We start from the raw sequence: 22,369 nt of genomic DNA on the forward strand, positions 1-22,369 counted from the left end.
ATTTGAACTGCCTGGTCAAATGTTGTGTACTGAACTGAAGACAAACTTTCATCAATAAAATCATTTACGCTCTGACCTTCTGGAAAAGATAGGTGGTGTATTAACCTATAATCTCCTTGAGTGCTCTTAGGGACCAATCCGAGCGGTGAAACCTTAAAATTTGGTAGAGGAGGGAAGTCAAATGGGCCTGCTATTCTACCCAAGTCCAACTCTTTTTGGATTTTTAAGTGTGACATAAACTGGTTATTTTCAACAGATTTGAGATTTCTTGCCATAGCACCTACCACTGGACCATCATATCCTAGCTTGAAGCCATATTTGAAACCATTAACGAGAAACTGAGCTTGAGCCTGATCCGGAAAATGCTTTGCTATACGTTCCAGCACTTGTGTCTTGACTGGTGTTCGACCGAGCTTGTATAACTCTGGAAGGAGTGCTGGCTGATGTACATCTGCAGGCTGGATGGGCATCACTTCCACATGCAGAACAGCTGTGTCGGTACTTGCACTTTTGTCTAAAGCACTTGCTCTGATTGAAGTTGTTACAGGTGTTGTTTGCCGGTCGTTGTAATTTGCCCTGAAATGTGCTGATGTGTCGTTTTTGAAATCCAGAAAACCCAGAACTGACCTGTTGATGGTAAGGTGTCTGTACAAACAACATCCACAATTCCACATTCAATTTTCCCCATGGTAGAGACTGGTCACGAGCCTGGCGAAGACGATATTGTTCATCATAGGTTCTCCATCCCAAACCAGTATGACGAGACGCTGCTAAACGGACAGTATTCATGTGTTTCAGTAAACCTTGAACCATGTCCATCCTGCGCTGGACATAAATACTCATGTAAGTTGTGAAAGCCGTTGTCCAATCAAAAATGTTCTCAATTCTCTTGCCTTGAGACTTGGGCCTCAACTCGAGCTGTCCATCTGTACTGATGAATACCGCCGAAGTTGTCATATAATCCATCAAATCTCTGTCTGGTTTAAGCAATAGTGCGAAATTGATGTACTCACCATTCCATATTTTGTTTTTAATGTTGACAGGGACATTACAACCCAGGTTATCATCCACACTTTGTGTTGTTGTAGGTGGTGGCATATTTAACATGTCAACATTTTGAAACATGGGAATGCCTTGCGAATTATGAGGAGCAATTGGGTTACTAACCATGCTAGGAGCATTGTTATGACACTGGGATTGAGGGACATGATTTGGGTTACTAACCACGCTAGGTGCATTGTTATGACACTGGGATTGAGGGACATGATTTGAAATTCCGGGAGGATACATTTGTGAGTTAACTGATGGGGTATATGTACTGTTAGGATAAAAACCAATTTGCACCGACTCACCTCCTGAAGGAGTAGTGGTAACAGGCGTTATCTCGTCGATAGCCTCTGGGACCACGTGGACCTCTGCTTCGGCCATGCTGCTGTCGCCATTTTCCCCGTCTCTAAGAACAGCACTATCAGACGTCGCATTGTTTGGAGCAACTTTCTGCGACCCTCGACGCCTCTGAGCAGACCCCCTTGCTTGCGACGACTGCCTGCTTGTTGTACTACCCTTCCGCTTGCTTCTCCGGCGACCCGACATCTCTCTTCCCAGCAAAATTTACAAAACTTACGTGTGGAAATAAAAAGCGTGTTACTGGTGTGGTTGTGTGAATGAAAAGAGGATGTAGCAACTAAATTCAGCTGAAACATGGATTACTTCCCTTTGTTTAGTGCATGTGAAGAGCAAAGACTGAATAATACACTAATAATGTGCCTTACACTATTAAACCAGGAAGAGTAGCTTCCCTTTGACCCTGGACCACAAAAACAGGGGGAGAAGGCCCCTTGAATTGGAATAATGTAAGATTACCAAAATAATGCATTTTATTAGTTAGTAATAAACTTAAATATTGTCCCCGCAGTCAGTACGATGGTCTGTAAATTGACGTAAGGACAATGCAAACCAGGGGTGTGTTGTCAAGCAAGCAAGTAGCTGAATATTGTCCAGCAGTTAGTACGATGGTCTGTAAATTGACGTAAGGACCATGCAAACAAGGGTCGTAGTGTCTAGCGTTCGAGTAGGTGAATATTGTCAAGCAGTCAGTGCGATAGTCTGTTAATTGACGTAAGGACAATGCAAACCAGGGGTGTGGTATCTAGCAAGCAAGCAGGTAGGTGAATATTGTCCAGCAGTCAGTACGATTGTCTGTAAATTGACGTAAGGACAATGCAAACCAGTGGAGTGTTGTCCAGCAAACGAGTAGGTGAATACTGTCCCTGGATTAAGTACGATGGTCTGTAAATTGAAGTAAGGACAATGCAAACCAGTGGTGTGTCGTCCAGCAAACAAGTAGGTGAATATCGTCCCTGGATTAAGTACGATGGTCAGCAAATTGACGTAAGGACAATGCAAACCAGTGGTGTGTTGTCCAGCAAGCGAGTAGGTGAATATTGTCCCTAGGCCTGGATTAAGTACGGTGGTCTGTAAATTGACGTAAGGACAATGCAAACCAGTGGTGTGTTGTCCAGCAAGCACGCAAGTAGGGGAATATTGTCCAGTAGTCAGTACGATGGTCTGTAAATTGACGTAAGGACAATGCAAACCAGTGATGTGGTGTCTAGCAAGCACGCAAATAGGGGAATATTGTCCAGCAGTCAGTACGATGGTCTGTAAATTGACGTAAGGACAATGCAAACCAGTGGTGTGGAGTCTAGCAAGCATGTAGGTGAATATTGTCCCTGCAGTCAGTACGATGGTCTGTAAATTGACGTAAGGACAATGCAAACCAGTGGTGTGGTGCCTAGCAAGCGAGGAGCTGAATATTGTCCCTGCAAGTATCTGCATGTAATTTTATGTAAGGATAAGATATATGGATGGGCAACTTTTATATTACAGTTGGGAGCGAAGTATCTGGGTAGGTTCTAACCCCGTTATCAAGGAAGGGATGTACAGATTATGGTTGACAAGTTTATATACAGGTTGGAGGCAGTGTTTATACAGTAGAGTAGATTTAAGGTGCAGTACACTGGAGTGGAGAAGCGTGTTATGTCCACAAAAGTGTAAACATATCATTTGAGACCAACCCCCATATCACCTTGTTGCCTTTCGTTGACGATTGCCTGAACGTTCAGACACGTCCACACCTACACAGAAAGGCAGGAGTGGATCTGCACTCATCTGAAAACATTACACAATACCACCGGCAATTCCCCTAGTCAGTATGCTCTAAACAACACTGGCGTCTGGTGAGCATGTGTCGATGTGTTTACCGTGTTACAACACGTGGTCGCCGATTAGCTTGCATGTCAATGATAAGCATCATTCGTCTGCAGAAACCTGTTCCAAAGTCTGCTGAACACAGATTAAAAATGAGCTCTATTAACCTCTAGCTGAGTCTTGCCTATTTAGAAGCATGAAAAGAAAATAGTCCCTCGGCGTTCATCACGTTGTGGACAACACATTCCAAATAAGATCACAACTACTGCATTACTTGTGTGGTACTGTGGATGATGAAAATCAACAACACTAATGACTCTGAGCGATCTGACGAACTTTCACTTGAGTGTCAAAATAAGGATGTTACCCCTATCCACGTTCACGAAGGAATTGCATGGTCCACGTGCAAGACTGTGGTTGTGTTCGTTTAGTTCCTAAACCGATCTAAATCTGGCAGTCATTTTTCAAAGTTGATCTAACTTCTAGCAACCGATCATAACAATTATACTTTGAAATTATATATAAATATAAAACGTCAACTCCAGAGCACAACCATTCTCGATCCTCAGCCGAAACATACGTCATTGGGCTTAAATGGCAATAGTATTGGCAAAATCTATTTGACTGGATCACTGACATTTGCTTATGAAGTGCCTCAGCAATAAGGAATGGATTGTTCGGGGAGTCAAGAGCAATTACATTTCCTTCATTCACGCATATGTGTCATAAATCATAATTGTTGGCCCTGTACTAATATTTACTTTCCCCGCAAGAATCCAAAGCCGTTTGTTTCACTTACTGTATTTTTGCATCCTACAAAATGGATAAGATATGAAAAGTTTGCCAAAACATGATAGGAGAGCGAAAGTCATTCTCAAAAGTTTTGCAGCAGACAAAACTCAAGCATGCAATCTCCGAGCAGATTTTGTTATTGTAACCAAAACTGCATATTTTTCTTGGATGGATTTACGTCGACAATCATCATCAGCAATAAAATGACAGTTGGAAATCACCATTACAACTTTTGTCGTTTCAACAGGTTGTTTGGTTAACCCGCTTGTTGTTTTTATTGTGATGTAAGGCAACTGAGACTGTGGAGTGTTAGGACGTAGATCTGGATGTATCATACGTATGCCGCCAATTTGAATAATATCAGGTTATGAGTTACATTTGTAATGAGTAACAATTGTTTTTAGCTGGGTCATGCGAACCAGTAGTTGATAGTTAGATCAACCGCACATGTCGTCACATACGACTCCCGATTTCTATGTTATATTAAGCAAGCGGCTGTTACAACCAGCATGCGTTTTTACCACTGACCGGAATCCCAACAAGTTTCTTATGCGTAACAAGATTAAAACATGACACGCAACAAGGATAGTGAGAAAAAGGAATGATGTATTTAAAACCAAGAAGACATGTCAACTTGAATATGTGTATTAGCCATGAGCCCGTATAGAATATAGCTGAGGTAGTGCTAAGGTATTTAAAGATTGTCCCTTTTCCCAGTCCGGCTCTCAATATAGGTAAATATTTGGTATTCTGGAACAATGGAGATTGCAACATTTAATAATAGTGGCTGGCTGACCATGTTTATCCAACAAGTAAGCTTATATCACTTATCATCGTTTTCTTTCAGAATATTTTCTCATGAAGATACCATAGACCATGGCCTATTATCCTGAATCCTCCAGCAAGCAGAATTTGAACATGATCAGCGTTCTGAACCTGTTCTGGCAATTGCGGATAATCAAGACATTGTCCATCTTTTGTTGTTGCTTGAGTAACACTCGGATCTCTGTAGAGATCGCCTGAAGATGTCATGCGATATTTTCCCTCAGAGATGAAATCATCTATGCCACGTATGCTGAGGTCACGCCCACCGGTTGCAGCTATGAGAGCCTCTGGAAAACTTCGTGCTGTAAATGACGCACATGGCTTGCCAGAACGTTTACCTTCTGTTGGAATTGGATTTGTTGTGGATGTGTTGTCGTCCCAGAATTCTTTGAAAGATAGAACGTTCGCGAACTGTTCCTCTTTGGGGGTATTATCATAGATGTAATCTGAAATAACATCATGTTGTGAAACCAGGTTAATATGAACACGCAAGTTTCTGTTTCCTGCTACAGAAAATGATTGATAGATTAATTGGAGTTTGATGCCGCACTCAGAAATATTCCAGCTTTTTCAAGGCGGTCTGTAAATAATCATGTGTGCACTTGACGATCGAATAAATGACATCGTGCTCATCGATACACAATGGGATACGATGACATCATGCATCATCCTAGTCAGCGACCCTGACAACCCGATCTCATTTGTCGCTCCTTAAGAAAAGCATAGTCGCCTCTTAGGGCAAGTCTATATCCGGATCTTCACGGATCAAAAATCGTCAGGACAACTTGCCTAATTGCACACATAAAACGCTGACTTATACTGTTTCAGTTTCAAATGTGTTTACCCAGATTTGAATGTACTATTGAGTTTTATTTGATTACTGGCTGAAAAGTACCACAGATTATGAAATTGTTTTGTCAAAACATTTTACAGGTGACATCTGGTGACCTTGACCTTGACCTTAATAGAATCACACATCGACAGCTGAATCGTTCAAGTTTACTGTGACCTTGGTGTTGACTTTTATTTCATGCCCAATTACAGCAGTGGTGCTACATGTATACCATCTGCGCTTTCGGTATCCTATTGTGAACCTGAACGAGTAAACGACCTTGAAGGTGATTATTACATTAACATGTACAGACGTAACTCATCGTAACTGGTTCAAAAAGCGATGATTTAAGACATGGTTCAAAATGGGTGACCTAGACCTTAAAGGTCAGTCAACCACACTGTAGCAGAATTTTATGGGGAAGTGCGTCTGGTATGCAGACAACCTGTGGAATATGTGATTGTCAAATTCGGACCAACGCATTAAATAGATAAAATCCTCGGTTTCAAATATACACTTGGAAAAAGGTTAAGTCCTTATGCTTTATATATATCCACACAACATAAACATTTACAAAACAAATGTGATACTACAATAGTTTTCTGTCACGTGTTTTTTCTTTCTTTTCAAAGTTACATACTCATACTGACATCAAGAGCAATAGTCGATTATCTGATAATTTAATTTTCAACTTTTACGTGACAAAAGTTATTTGGCCACCCTTTTGTTGCATATAGTGTGTATCGGTACCGTTAGTATTCAGACATCTGTTAAAATTTGAAAAATGTCCTGTGCAGAATCAAACATATGTCTTCCAGAGGTATCTGACATTTCGTGACATCAAGACGGTAAAGCGGATGTTTGCCCTGTTTCCAACTGTATATCTATAGATGATTCATCAGTAATGTTGTATTTTAACTTTTAAATCTCACAGTACATTATGCGGGGAGCTACATTTTCGTATCTTTTTTATTGTGTTAAAATGACAACTATATTCAATATTGAATCATGTGATGCGTAAAAATTATGTTGGTACACGTAAAGAGAAACATTTAAGAAATATGTTCATTTTTCAACACAGTAGGGGTCGTGGTGGTGGTGTGGGTGGGGTTGGCGGGTCGTGGGGCCAGTTTTAATGTCTCGGCCTAAACGGGTCTATATATAGTTCAACTTGGCTCATCATTATTGATTGATTGATAAATGCTACTGAGCCTATGATGAAGCGGATCGTCATCCTTTCATCAAGACATTGCTCGCGATCATATTATCTACAGATTGTGTCAGTCAACTTCAACTTCGATACGATCAATCTGTAATTATCTTGTAACATTTAATAGCAACTTGGCAACACTGCTAACACTGTATAAAACCTCGTTTATCTATTAAAACGTTGTTACCAACATCATCAGGATCAAAGGAATCTATGTTGTGCTGTTGTTTGTACAAACACCAGTTCACGTGGACCAGTGAAAAATATTTTTCGGGTTATCTAATGTGCATTCTTATTGAGTCATGGCGGTATGACATATCTGGTTTTATATGTCATGGATACATGTTTTGGTTAAATGATACTTATACCTGTACTGGGAAATCGAATGAGCCTTGTTTAAGCTATACTAATTTAGCATTGATGAAATGACTAACCCTACAAGTCATTTTACGAAATGACTGGAAGACCTAGTCATTTCACGAAATGACTAAATTCACAGTCTGGGTGTAATATATATACCCCTATTGATAAACTCAACAATTGCATAGTGATTGCGAATCTTTGAAAATTAATCTTACCTATAGAACAGTCTTCAGTGGGGCTAGCGTACGGCGTAAAGATAACAGCATCCAGTGGAAGTCTCTGCTGGAAAACAAGAACCGACATCCCTCAGTATGTTTGGTTTAAAACTAGTATTTCATTTAAATCACCGAGTGTCAGCTTATTGTGGCACAGGTTCGTAGGTATTTACCCCTCTGATTAAACCAGAGAACACTGTTATGGAATTTAGGATTCGAACCCACGGTAATCATTGGAATATGATATCACCGAGTGTCAGCTTATTGTGGTACAGGTTCGAAGGTATTTACCCCTCTGATTAAACCAGAGGACACTGTTATGGAACTTAGTATTCGAACCCAAGGTAATCATTGGAATATGATATCAAGAGTTCTTTCTTCTGCTTAAGTGACCAAAGCACCCCAGAGTCACGGATATTATATTACTTTATTGTGGGAACCGCTCTCCTACTCAGAGTCCCAATCGGTCGGCAGCAAGCCAGCATAGTACCTCTGCCACAGGCCAGCTCCATGAGACGACTCGTCACATCCATTCAAGATATTGCTTATGCATTTCATCCGTTATATTTTTTACAAGTTTTCACTTTTTTTATAAACAAATGTCAACGAATGGTAACGGTTCATGAAGAAAGTATCCTAAAAGGTGAAAATCTACTTATTTTTGCGTAGTTATCCTTTGTTTACATTGGTTTGCACGGCTCCGCATGCTGTCATCCAAGCCCAACGGAGAGCTAGCGATGCGGCCGCTTTTGATGTATAAATATGTATTGTCATGCTACTCACTGTCAACATTGTAGTAGCATATCTATATAATTATGCAAAGCAATATGTAAAGCGCCCACAAACACTTACATTAGTCCGTTCTTTACTGATTTCGAGGATGTCTTTATGAATGTGTATTGATCGGTTTTTTTGTTAAAGTTGCAGAAATAATTTATTTTTATTTAACTGTATAGGAAGCACATTTACTTTTTCCGTTAGTATAGTTGGATTATTGCTAAACGCGACATTAAACAAACCAGGAAACAAACGAGCTAGATATACTTCATCCTGAGATTGATACTCAAGGCACCAGTCGAATGGTTACCTCCCCTTTATCTGTTGACATAACTTGAGTTAAGACCCCTCCAATACTTAATGACAGCACGTGTGAATATTGCCTTCCTGTAACTGGCTGTAATGTGCATGCTTACCTGTAATATTGATAAATGTTTGCGTTGATCCCTTCCTTCAGCTCCGTAGAAAAGCATGACTCGAGCAACATGTCCTCTGTAATGAATAACGTGTTTTGTATTATGTGATATGTGACGTCGACAGTAACATCTGTGTGCATATTTCGATACGCATATGCCATGGATACACGGATGGTACATATTTTCCCCTAATTAAAAAAAAAAGGCAATATCAGTATGTAGGAACAACATATAGATACCCCCACTCTTTAAGATATGTTTATCAAATCACAAAGAGTATATGTTATATCTTTCATTATACCTGTTATACTAACAATAGTTGCCTTGGAACCACAATACATTAGAAGGTGAAAATTCCTAAATAGTAAAAGGCACAAGTTCAGTGCACACCTGATTTGCGTGTGTGTTACAGGGAATATGTATACTCCATGAAATGTTTTAGACATATTCGATGAAACTACTTCATTCATGGTTGTTAGAAGAATTAACTGTGAAAAGACTTAGTAATAAAAACACACTGGATGGTGTTTCATTCATAGTTGTGAGAGATCTTTCATCATAGCGTCAATATAACAAATTTAAAATATGTTTGCTAAGAAGGGATTAGCAAAAAACAAAATATACTCATGGATGTGGTGATATTCAAAGTTTTAAGTTTCTGACAGCATGTACGTCCTCACATTTCCAAGGTCGAATTTGAGGAGAATTTCCTAACGAATCAGTACAAACACGATGATAAGAACAAACAACCTACGTCACTTTCCTCGCAATGAAATGCCGGACTGCTACCTTTAATAGTCACATCTTCTGACAGGTAACTTACTTCAGTTTTGACCGTTCTTCGTCAGCTTTTTGGTCGAACCACTCCGCACAGTGCTATGATAAACGAGTTGAAATAACGTTCGTATTAAGTACAATTGACATAAATTAAATTTCGGTATAAACAACTCATTCGCTAAGCAGGTTGAGCAGACAATTTGTTTTCAGTATAAGTCAAGCCACTTCGATTCTGTTGACTCCAACATATTTCATATACACACACATAGGTGTGATAGTAATCATGTCCTATCACAACACTTTCACTTAACAGGAAATATATTTGAAAAATTGAAAGAACGAAATATACTACTTTCCATAGCTATTAATGGGACATGAAGGGTTAAATATACCTTTGGAATGATATAATCACCATTGGGTTGAGGTTTGGGTAGCTACAGTGTGTGACCAGGCTGATTGTGTGTCATCATATTCCTAGCGGTTGCTTAGGATAACCTTTCCCGAACTCGATCATTTACAGATCACAGTGAAAAAGATGATATTCTGCACACTGACAAAAAGCAACATTTACACTCAAATGCTTTTTGTTTGTTTATTGTTCAACGCCACTGAGCATTATTCCACCAATATGATGACGGTCCTTCAATAATCGAGTTTAGATTAATGTTATGAGGAATGATCAGCGCCGTCTGGGTACGATGACAAGCAATCAACCAAGTAAGCGAGCCTGAACACCTTATCCAAACCATTTCTTACGACAAGCTTGTTCATCCGGAATCCCCAAAGGGGTCAGTCATAACCAATTCATTGTCAAAATAATCACAAAGTATACTCAGCGTTGTCCTCTGATTCGAAGAACAAATAAATTACAGGCCACATGAATACCTGGATGCTGAGGTCAGTGTGGGCCGTGTCCAGGTAGTAGGTCACTCCAGGCCGGGAGATTACATGGGCCCTTCCCGGTAGACTGGTTTGGGCCAAACTTAGAAAGGAAAACCAATGTCAGTACCTTATTGGCGGATACTAGGGTAAGCGGACATTGTTGCTCCAAAAGGTGTCACTGATTTCGAATTATTTTCCACAGTTTTTTACCTTAATGATCACATTAACAGTCTGTGAAGTTAGTATTGCTGCCTTGTTTCTTTATAGAAACGACTTCGAGATTTGTTATGCGTTTTTGTATGTATAAACAATAAATATTCTTATCATTCTTGATGCTGTCAGTCAGTTTGAATCCTTGTGCCTTTTCGCTTCTTTTCATGATGGTCGAGGAGATTGTTTCATCAGCTGATGTCTTGCGGAACCCTGTCACGTGAATTGTATACCAAAATTAACCAAGTGACAATTAATATTAAAATACATATGGCACTACCAGTCTCTGGGTTTTATAAAAAGAAAAGCCTAAAAAGTGTTTTTGGGTCCAAGTAATTATTGATTAGTGAGTATAAACTTGCATGTCTTTATGTGACGGACACGATCCCCCCGTTCATTCTAAAAAAAACGAGTATTAAATGATTCTACCCTTTGCACTGAGATAGCTCTATGGTGCAGGTTCCTGTAAACGTTAACGTTTCTTATTACCATTTCCTCCAGCCTTCAGCCAAATTTTACACATCTGTAGTGCAAGGGAAGCATTGACATTCTGCACTTGACCTGGAATACCCAATCTGATAGGCTCAGATCCATTGTCATAGGAAGCCAGTGACGGGGTTTCATATAAGGTTGTCTAGTACAAGAAACAAATAGATGGAATAATGTCAGTACATTTCAAGAAACATTGAATGTTTTTGCTTAAATCATGTCTATAAATCAAATCATAAAAATAAGTTATGTGTCAAAAATGTTTGAGGTTATCACTACTATACTATCGAACCATTGACCTTACGCTCTCCAGGCACCCACCCGATCCACTAGACCACGGGGAAGAGGACATAAAATCCTGAATAATCGTGTCTGCGTAACTGAACATGTTTTACCCCTATTTCCTCAGCTCTGTCTTCTAGGACTTTCATCGCACGTGGGTCTTGAGGCACTGTCACTGCTGGTGTTCCTGGCTGAAATGTCCCGAATCGTAACCTCGACTTAAACTAACGATTTTAATAGTTTCAACAAACCATATGTATTTTTACTTTTACAGAATGTACAATGTATTCGACAACTATGGCACGTGTTACAGCTGATACGGATTGCATGCGAGTAGACGGAAATGAGGATCGGATGTCACATGTCCGAGCTACATTATCTTTTACAGACAACCTTCATAAACGCGCAGTTCAAATTGGTGATATTCACTAACCGAGACATCTCAAAAGATTATTGATTATTCGAACTTAAACAATATCATTTCATTGTTTTATACCATGCAGAAACCTACTTTAAAGATCCCTCCCTTGTGCCAGGCCACTGATTCTATAGTGTTTCCCAGCAGACTTATATGATCCACATGCAGCGAGGTAACGCCACAGACAGTTGGTGTTTCAACAATGTTCGTGCAGTCGTACTGGCCTCCAATTCCCACTTCAAGAATCAGAGCATCAACTCCTTGTGCAAGAAAAAGTTTGAAAGCCAGAAGTGTCAGAAAGGCAAATGCATGGGGCATATCGTCTTCCGATTCCTGTAAACAGTGAATTTATTTTCATTATCTATTTCAGTTCCTGATGTTTGTGACATTTTCCTCGGGAAGTATTTATTGAACTTTGAGATTGATTATTTTCAGCATTAATCTGACATCGTTTTTTTTAAAGTCACTCATTCATTGGCTTATACCCAGCGAAGTGTGAACCAATTAAAATGCAATTAAATGAAAACGGTACCCTTTCCATAATCATGAAAATTAGTCCATTGTATCGTTCCAACAGTATCAAAGCATGCGTTCGTATCATCCTATACCCGAAACTTAAGTTTATCTTGTTTTGATCAGCATTATAGCTAAAATGGATAGAATTATCATAAAAACGCCCGCATGTTATCAGAAATGAGCGGGCCACTGTAACTTGATAATGCCCTCATATTACTTGACGACGGGCCATTATCACGCCCGTTGTTAGGTGACGTCATAGGATAGGGATAGGTGACGTAACGTTAAATAGTCACGTCATCTGGTTTGTTCTATGACGTTTCCATATTTGTAAAAGTGGGTCAATGACATTCGTGTTGATTGCAGTAAATGTTTTAACATTGTTGTTTCTTTTTATTTGATAACAAATTCCATCCATTTTAGCTATAATAACGGTAATGCTATTTTTCAGGGCATTATCATTTGCAGAAGCCCTCGGTCTTTTCAACTGCCCTCCTTCGTCGGGCAGTTAATGGGAGACCTCGGGCTTCTGCAAATGATAATGCCCTGAAAAATAGCGTTACCGTTATATTATGTCTCGTATGCATAACGAAACAGATCAGGGAGGAGGGACAACACTTGGTGACTAGTTCTTGTCCAAATATTCCAACCAATTCATGATAACCCATATTGGTCGATAAAATAACAATTTTCTCAGATTGTAAATATTAGTACCTTCGAGTTTAAGAGTCTATTATAGATGTCCCAGTAGTGGTCAATGAACACGTTCGTCTCGACTGGCTTTCCGTCAAAAAGAAACCTCTCTGGTATGCTCACCAGATGAGGGGAGCTAAGAATGACAGAAGACAAAATATATGTTCATATGGTCACAAGTGAATGATGTTTTGTTTGATTGTTGTTCGTTCTTAAAGTATGCTTGCCACTTAAAAACAAACTAACGTTTTAACAGTTGTCTATAAAGGTCGTATGAATGTGTTTATATTCTTTGAATACATATGTTGAACTTTGTTTGTTATTTGTTGCTTAACGCCGCACTCAGCAATATTCCAGCTATATGAGGACTGTCTGTAAATAATCATTTTTTTTACTTTATAAAATGCATTATTTTGGTAATCTTACATTCAATTCAATTCAATTTCTTTATTCAGTATAAAGGCCACAGGCCCATGTACAAATAAATATTGACATATAGAATATACATATTGGTGCAACATTAAACAAGTATTACAAATGGGATGAACGTAATACAATAGCCTCGTTAATATATTTACAGCATTGAAGTAAATCAGTTAGTTTGCCTGAGCTTATATGCTTAAATAACTGAGATTTACAATATATATTTGGAATGTGTTTCTGTCTCATATCATCATATAATGGACATGATAGCATAAAATGTAATTCAGTTTCAATTATGTTCTTACAAAAAGGACAAAATCGAAAATTAAAAACAATATTACTTTTACTTTTTCAATATTCATGTTCACCATGATATTTAATTCTCCAATTCTAAATAGTGATACCATTCTTCTTAGTTCTTTACAAGTGATTTTTAAAATATACGGTTCAAAACAAATGCTGTTTTGAGTGACGAGTAAAATTCTAAATGTTTATAATCATTAATTTGTGAATGCCATGTTTGTATATAACAATCTTTAACTCATTGTGAAAACTCACATATAAATAAATCAGTGTGACCAACAGATTGATTTTCCCATACAAAACCAAAACCATATAAATACAAAATATTCTTAATGTTAGTAGCCCATGTAACTCTTCCTACTTGATCTAATCTATATATATTATCTAGGAAATCTTTCATTTCACCAACGACTTTCATACGACTTTCTACATGAGTATTTATGTCCAGGGCAGGATGGACATGGAACAAGGTTAACAGCAACATATGAATACTGTCAGCGTCTCGTCATACTAGTTTGGGATGGAGAACCTATGATGAACAATATCGTCTTCGCCAGGCTCGTAACCAGTCTAAAAAAATGAATGTGGAATTGCGGATGTTGTTTTTACAGACACCTTACCATCAACATGTCTGAGTTTCTGGTATTCAACAACGCCACGTCAGCACATTTCAGGGCAAATTACATCGACCAGCAGGCAACACATGTAACAACTTCCATCAGAGCAAGTGTTTTAGACAAAAGTGCAAGTACTGACACAGCTGTCCCGGATGTGGAAGCGATGCCCATCCGGCCTGCAGATGTACATCAGCCAGCACTCCTTCTTGAGAGCTCGGTCAAGACACAAACTCAAGCTCAGTTTCTCGTTAATGGTTGCAAATATGGCTTCAAGCTAGGACATGATGGTCCAGTGGTAGGTTCTATGGCAGGAAATCTCAAATCAGTTAAAATAATCAACTTGTGTTACACTTACAAATCCAAAAAGAGTTTAACTTTGCTAGAAGAGCAGGCCCATTTGTCTACGCTCCTCTGCCACATTTTAAGGTTTCACTTGGTCCCGAAGAGCGTTCCAGGAGATTGTAGATTATTACGTCACCTTTCTTTTCCAGAAGGTCGGAGCGTAAATGACTTTATTGATAAAAGTTTGTCTTCAATTCAGTACACTATATATGAACAGGCAGTTAAAATGGTGCAGCAGCTAGGTCAGGGAGCTTTGCTGGCTAAAGCTGACATGAAGAATGCTTTTCACTTTATGTGTATCTGGCCAGGATACTTTAGGTTTTGAGGATTTACACTGGAAAACAAATTTTACTTTGACAAATGTTTACCAATAGGTTGTTCAACAAGTTAGTCTTTGTTTGAAAGATGTTCAGCTTTTAATAAATGGGATGCAGCTAATGCACTTTCACTCTTATACCAGACACAGTTAATAAGATTGTGGAAGGGAAGTAAGGTGAATACTAGTGGTGGCTTTATCACACAGATGGCTTACCAGGAAGCACTGACCAATTTTTAACGCTTTCGACAGCAGTTCAACTTTCCTCATCTTTGGCCTGCACCGTTCGGGCAACAAACAACATATATTGCACTTAAGTCCCTGGAAGGTTTGGCTCACTGGACACAGTGTCAGCAAATAGCAGCGATAAACTACTAACATAAACTTATTGGATTGCGTGATAGCACAAGGAATTTTATAGTCTGAAGGATGTTGGAGCTCTAAACGAGTCAATGGTCATAGGGACAGCAGGACTCCAAATACCTATTCCATATTGATAAAGATGCCTCCAGCTCTCAATTCTCTTTGCAGTTCTCCATATCATGTTTACAACTGCATTTTTCTGGCCTTTTTCGGTTTCATGAGAGTTGGCGAGATGGTTTACACTGATCACCTTCATTTGGAACGACCTCTGAGGATGTCAGATGTCACAGTCCAGAGGACATATTTAGAAGTAACCCTGATATCGTCAAAGACAGATCAGTGAGGAGGGATTGCACACTCCACATCCACAGTAATGCAAATGTAATATGCCCTTTAAAAGCAAGGAAGTAATACCTTGCCCTTCGTCCAGCTGGTTAATTTTTTTACCATAGGAACTGTCAACATTCAACAAGAGTGAGTGAGTGAGTGAGTGAATATTTATAATCACATCGGCAATATTTCAGCCATATCGTGACTAAATCAAGTTAGACAGTAATAATACATTAATTATTTTGTAATTAAAAAAACCCTCGTCAAAGAACAGTAAAATAACTAGAGTATCACAGATGGATAGTTTAAGACTAGTATGGAACCATAAAAAGATATCACGATAAAGAACAATACATTATAAAAACGGAGCTAGGGATTGCCAGCAACAAAAGGTAGACCACCATACTAGGAACCGTGTGGACTTACAATACTTCTGCTACCTACACGGTTACCCAGCAGGATTTGTGTCATCCTCTAGCCGCTGGCAATTGTCATCAAGTTTAGCCCAAATTAAAACAAACAAGTATACTGCGACTAAAACGGTAGTAGGGATAAACTGACTTCGAATAATGTGGACTTACATACCCTCTCGGGGGGACAATAATTTTACAGTACTTCAACCCCCTTTGAGGAACCTCAACATGATACCAGTTTGCAGCTATTGTTTCCAAACGCATCAGATATACACTACATTTCATAAGTAACTTCCCTTATTTTCGCGAAATTTTCGCGAAATTTTCCCGCCACAATTGCGGCACTAACGCGGAATTATCGCGCCACTTTTGAGACACTTACGCGAAACTATTGCGCCACTCTCGCGCCACTTTCGCGATAACATTTTACAAGATCGCGGTACTTTCGCGCCACTTTCACGGCACTTTCGCGCCACTTTCACGGCACTATCGCGCCACTTTCAAGCCACTATCGCGCCACTTTCGCGCCACTTTCGAGACACAGTGGTTGTCGTTAGGTATTTGTTTTACACAGTTACTGGTTCTTAATGTGTGAACGATTATTAACATTGTAAACAAATACGCCTTTTGAGATGGAAATAAATTCAACAAAACCATTTCCATAATTATCCTCTTTTCCATTCCATTCCGACTATATCATAAGCATGTGTTTATGAATCATACCAGGTTTAGAGCGTATCCACCGCAAATACATGCAAATGCAAGTCAAAGACATACATGAACTGTTACCACAATGAAATAACACAACTTTACACGAAGCTTCAGAAATAAACTTAGGGAAGAGCTGGTTTCGTATATTAGAGAAAGGCACGGGGATATGCATGCATTTTCTTACATAGATTTATCAGTCTAATTATAACTAGATTTGATTGAGAAATTTAAATCGATTAGACGTATATTTCTTAGAACTGATGAGTACATGTAAACATTACACATTTGAACCGACTGTCGCCGCTCATTCATCGTCATGTATATCATGAAGTAATTAGGGTATTGTCATCAAAGCGTCACGCCCGTCTGTTAGGGAGGCTACATCATTACCGATTATACAAGCTTTGCTTTGATTTGTTTATTGAGACGAGGCAAATGACGAGGCCTCACCGTTACAAGAAATGAAAACCAGAGTCGCTCGATTGGTTTAAGTAAGACAATGACAATCACAATATTCTCAATGACGAACAAATGTAATTTCAGAAATAATATTGATGTTATTTTACATGTTCATTTAAAAACCTACCTTGATATTTCCAATACATAAGGGCGCCATGAGGGTCACACTTTACAGACAGGCGATTGTCAATTTACGTCAGACCTCTATACAACGTTAACATATATGCTCCGATTAAATCCGGCGGGCATTCAAATTTATTTTCTTATCAGCGGCATATTGGGTGAATTATAACTCTCTGATCTGAACATGGCTGATGTTAAACGTAAGTTAGGGACATAAACTAGAATATTTAAGACATTAAAAATGATAATTTAGTTGATTTATTTTGAAAATAATTTTTATTAATATAAATACAATTGACAAGAGAACCTCCTGACTAGTGAATGTATTATCGACCCAGTATAAAGACGATGATCCACATACGATACTAGATTATACAACATACTCCAGAATCCTCTTTGCGGCACTGAATTATAAAAACAATATTTCCCCTTCCCATAGATTATTTTAATCATTTGGTAATATATTTAATCAACATAAGACTGGGCTGTAGCGATTTAAACGAACACAGGTATTACAGATTTATTCATGATGATCCAGTGGCAACCATAACGAAGACAGTTTTCAAAGTTAAAGTTTGAGTTATTGTGATATTAGATAAACATACCAGGGGCCATTTTCATGTCAGGGTGAGTGAGTGAGTATGGTTTTACGCCGCTTTTAGCAATATTCCAGCAATATCACGGCGGGGGACACCAGAAATGGGCTTCACACATTGTACCCATGTCGGGAATCGAACCCGGGTCTTCGGCATGACGAGCGAACGCTTTAACCACTAGGCTACACGACCGCCCCTCATATCAGGGGCTTTAATATCAAGACCGTGTTGTTTGTAAATACTAATCTACAAGGTGATATCAACATTATTTAATCGGTACATAATTATATTACCCTCACAAAGAAATTTGTGTTAGATGTTACATTTCTTATTGTTATTTTGTAAGGGAGAGGACTTTTGCAAGTGTATGTCTGTTGAGCAATCCCATTTCATTTTCAAATAAATTTTGTTTAAATCATACAAATATGATTTCATTTTGTAAATGTTGCAAATCCTATGAGTCTGCCAGCATATTGCGGGTATTTCGGGTGGGTATGTACAATGCCCGACCAATATGACGTTTGATACACTAAAGCATAAAACATCATTATTAAAATTAACATCAATACAAGCACGTCCAATCACGCAACCCTAAGTCCGACGGTCCTCTTATGTTTCCATAATACTTGCATACTTACACAACCATCTCACGATATCTACGCCAACCCTCGTATCCCCATGCACGCGCGCATCATCATTTCCCACCATACCCCTACATTCATCACACGATATCTACGTCAGCCCCCAAGTGCCAGTGTTAACATACATGTACATACACACTTCTCCCACCCCTCCCGTAGTTCCACTGCATTCATCACACTATATCTACGTCAGCCTTCATGTATTCATGCCTTTTGCTTTCATACATACACACCCCTCTCATCATACCCTTACACCCTTCACACTTTAAAGGGGCACTGATCTAACGCATTTCCCCGGACTGGTTGTTGCCTTTGTTATTGTTTTTCCCCCGTGAGTACCCGGATGATACGCAACTGAGCGTGACCAGAGACTGGGCTACCGTCTGCAAGTACAGCTAAATAAACTTTGGACGCTGGAGGCAATATTTGTTTTACGCATTTTTGAACACTGATTGGTTAACTGTGATCTATAAAGATTTCTTCAAAGGGCGCATGTTAATTAATTTCTTCAGCCTAAACAAACAGACAAAAAGAACGGTGGAGCTCATCGGATGTCGTCATTTGGAAATACCCCAGGCGGTTATAGTTTAATATAAAAAAAGTATCCATGCAGTGAAAGCATTTTCGGATTTCGGATTGCGTCGATAATACGATTACTACTCCCTTGATGTCATCCACGTTTTCTGGTATAACCCTACACTTGTGTATTTGTCGTCATTCACTTGATGCTCAGTTAATGAATTTATTACAGGTACAATTAGTGGTAGCACCACTTAGATTACCTGACAAAGGTTCCCATTTGGCATTTATTGTGTCTGGGGTAATTATTCAATCTAAATCCAGGTTTGAAGTGAGGTGAAATTTGTGTTATGTAATATGCACGTGGCAGCCCAGCAAGAGGTGAATGATCGGTTGATTTACTTATTTTTGTAAATCAACGGATCGTTCCTAGTCATCAAAGGAATAACAGGAAATACGTTGATTGATTAATCACTGTTATCTTGCACAGTGGACATGTCAAAAGTGAGTGTTTACATGTCTAGGTTTACTAAAACAAAGGGAATACACTCATATCATGGCGTGAAGTGCTGATGTAAAAACAACATACTTTGTTCAAAGGGTTAACTGATAATACGTTGATTGATTGCTCATTGTTATCTATCACTCAATGGATTTTTTTAGGAACCGTGGACGTTATGAAAATAGTTGTCACGTGGGCTTTCTCAGCCGACCTTTGAGACTTGACACCTATTTGAAACACCTGAAACAATCTAAGTGATCAGTTGAGAAACAAACACGGGTTATAGTATTCCGAAACGATGTATATCTTGATTGTTACAGAGACACGTGACATCGAATAAGTTTCTTTGTACAGCTGCAGACGAGTGGGCTATTGTTCCTTTGTGTGGATATTCACGGATACATTACTCGAACAAGGAAGCTGCTTAAAATTTATACACATAAATTTGGTAGGTTGTACTTATGGTATTTGCATTTTGTTTTCCTTCATTTGCTGTAGCATTGAACCGATTCGTCCTTGTTTTTCTACGTCTTGGTTGGGAAATTCTTCAATGCGCGATAGACGTTGTTTTCACAGGCCTTTTCCCTTGTAAGCGTGTATATATTACCGTCAATTTGTAAAATATAATTCTCTCAGGCAATTTATAAAATGTGTAAATATTTCAGTCATTTTGACTAACAAAATCTGTCCACACCTCACCACACCACACCACACCACACCACACCACACACACACACACACACACAAACACACAAACAACTGACCTAAATAACCTGGACAGGAAATACTGCTGATAGCCTCTGGTCAACTCAGCCGCGCCACCGCAGAATGTTCGTCCAACTCTGCAGGGGGCATTCTCAGTGGCTTTAAACGCGCTGAAATGTTTTCGCCTTGCATCCAAGATGGTGGACAAGTGAAATCGTATGAAATTTGGCTATTTTAGGTCCTATCTCTTTTTTGATTACCCAATAAAGTCAATTCATAGTTACACGGTTGTGAAGAAGCTTACAACTTTATAAGACTTAGTCATCTCATTCCAAAAAAGCTACTCGCGCTCACATAAAGTTGTAGTTATTATGTCACTGTTTTATTTCTTTAAAAATATATTACATGTTCAACAATTAAGATGAACATTCAATTTCCGATATAAGTAAATGAATAAGTGTGTTTTACGCCACAATCAGTCAAAGACCAACGTTGTCCGGTCTGATGACACACAATCTACCAGGTAGCACATTGTGTACACCCTATCCCCATTGAAGTCTCCATTATGGGTATTCCTGGGGACGAAAAGGCCCCATGTACCTAGGGATTTCATCAATACATTCATGCGCGGCATTCTCTGCCTAAAGAAGATCATACAGTTAACATGCTAATCCAACTCGAACTACCATCCCGCTCAAGATGTATGTTTTATGTAACATCCAACAGGCCCACATTTACGCACGCACGCACGCACGGACGCACGCGCACACACGTATTTGGATTTACCAATCCCTGAATCCTCCAAGTCATCATCAATAGCCGTATATGTCTGTGATATCATGACCCATCCAAAGCCGAATATACATTTATTGTGTTTTCTTGACAACAAATGTTATAATTGGGATAACACTTTCTGAGTAAAGTACAGATTCTCGTACTTTCTTGGGTTGAGTCCCGTCCGGGATTTGAACCCACACTGTGAGTGAGGCACCCAATCGCCGGACCACAAAGTTGGCGATCTAACCCAGCCACCGAACCAAAAATGTTAGTCCAGATGACGTATACTTTGTGTACTCCTCTGACAAGAGAAAAATGGCACGGCTTCTATGACCGAAAGCTTTGAACCAACAATGCCTTTAAGAAAGTGGTCAACAGTAACACACATTATATTTGGATACCACTTTCTAAGTAAACTACATATTTTTAGGGTGGAGATAATAGACGTTGATGGTTGATTATCAATGGACAAATTAAAGCCAAAACTTAACTTATGAATGATTGGTAATGGGAAATGCACAATGGGCAAACGGGAAGCGGGGTAATCAGCGCCATGCCAGTTATCTGTTGGCTTCCCTTGTTGCGTTCCCTTCTTTGCTATCTTTTTACTTTTGTTGTTCTTACAGGTACAAATATATGTTCTCTGCCTCATAGCATTTAATAATATGCACCTGATGAAGGAGAAAGTATATATTCCGAAACGCAGTGTTCCTCCGTTGACATCCATAAATATGTTTCCTTGTGTGTATCAGTTCTTAATGCCCTTCAAAGACTCAATCTAGCTTTGTTTTTAAATGTGGTGATATTTGCGTAGAATATAATATGGTCATGCCTATATACATTTGGGTCTTTGTCTACATAAGCATTTAGACATACAATTTAGAGCTAAGGACATTGCTAATTCTGCAGACATGAAGTACACGTCATAGCAAGCTGTGATTTTTATTCATACTTTAGATATTCGTAATGGAGATCTGTAACTGAAGTTTACCGTAATCTTCCGCAACTCTCACCTCCTGACCAGTTGAACGTCTTAGTGCATTCAGATGCCATTGTAAAATTCCAGGCTGCCCCTCTTTCTGTGATGTTTTGACGGATGAAATCTATTGCCTTATAATAATCTCTGTTTGCTGATATATAATATGTACATGTTGTAAAATATTTACGATATTTTAAACGTGTAATTCGATGCATATGCAATGCAATGTGAACATAAGTGCGGATGCACGAAGGCGGTTATAGTCATAGTTATACTGCGATGGATGTAGGGGCATGGTAGGGGGTGTATGTATGAAAGAAAGCACGAATACCGATACATGAGG

General features: G+C 39.0%; 1 protein-coding gene across 1 annotated transcript in view; it reads right to left on the reverse strand.

Moving 5' to 3' along the window:
• Nucleotides 1-4,547: 4,547 nt before the first annotated feature.
• Nucleotides 4,548-22,369, reverse strand: part of LOC124142774 (folylpolyglutamate synthase, mitochondrial-like) — a 57,954-nt gene continuing 40,132 nt past the window's right edge. Inside the window, exons 5-13 of the mRNA XM_048385479.1 lie at nt 12,929-13,043; nt 11,792-12,031; nt 11,394-11,471; nt 10,999-11,143; nt 10,303-10,722; nt 9,464-9,516; nt 8,641-8,716; nt 7,448-7,514; nt 4,548-5,273 (exon numbers count right to left, since the gene is read on the reverse strand). Of these exons, the coding sequence (XP_048241436.1) occupies nt 10,523-10,722; nt 10,999-11,143; nt 11,394-11,471; nt 11,792-12,031; nt 12,929-13,043 (778 nt within the window). The 3' untranslated portion in view covers nt 4,548-5,273; nt 7,448-7,514; nt 8,641-8,716; nt 9,464-9,516; nt 10,303-10,522. The remainder of the gene's footprint in view (nt 5,274-7,447; nt 7,515-8,640; nt 8,717-9,463; nt 9,517-10,302; nt 10,723-10,998; nt 11,144-11,393; nt 11,472-11,791; nt 12,032-12,928; nt 13,044-22,369) is intronic.

This window comes from Haliotis rufescens, unplaced genomic scaffold (assembly GCF_023055435.1).
Source record: "Haliotis rufescens isolate VD_foot unplaced genomic scaffold, xgHalRufe1.0.p SCAF_59, whole genome shotgun sequence".
Lineage (NCBI taxonomy): Eukaryota > Metazoa > Mollusca > Gastropoda > Lepetellida > Haliotidae > Haliotis > Haliotis rufescens.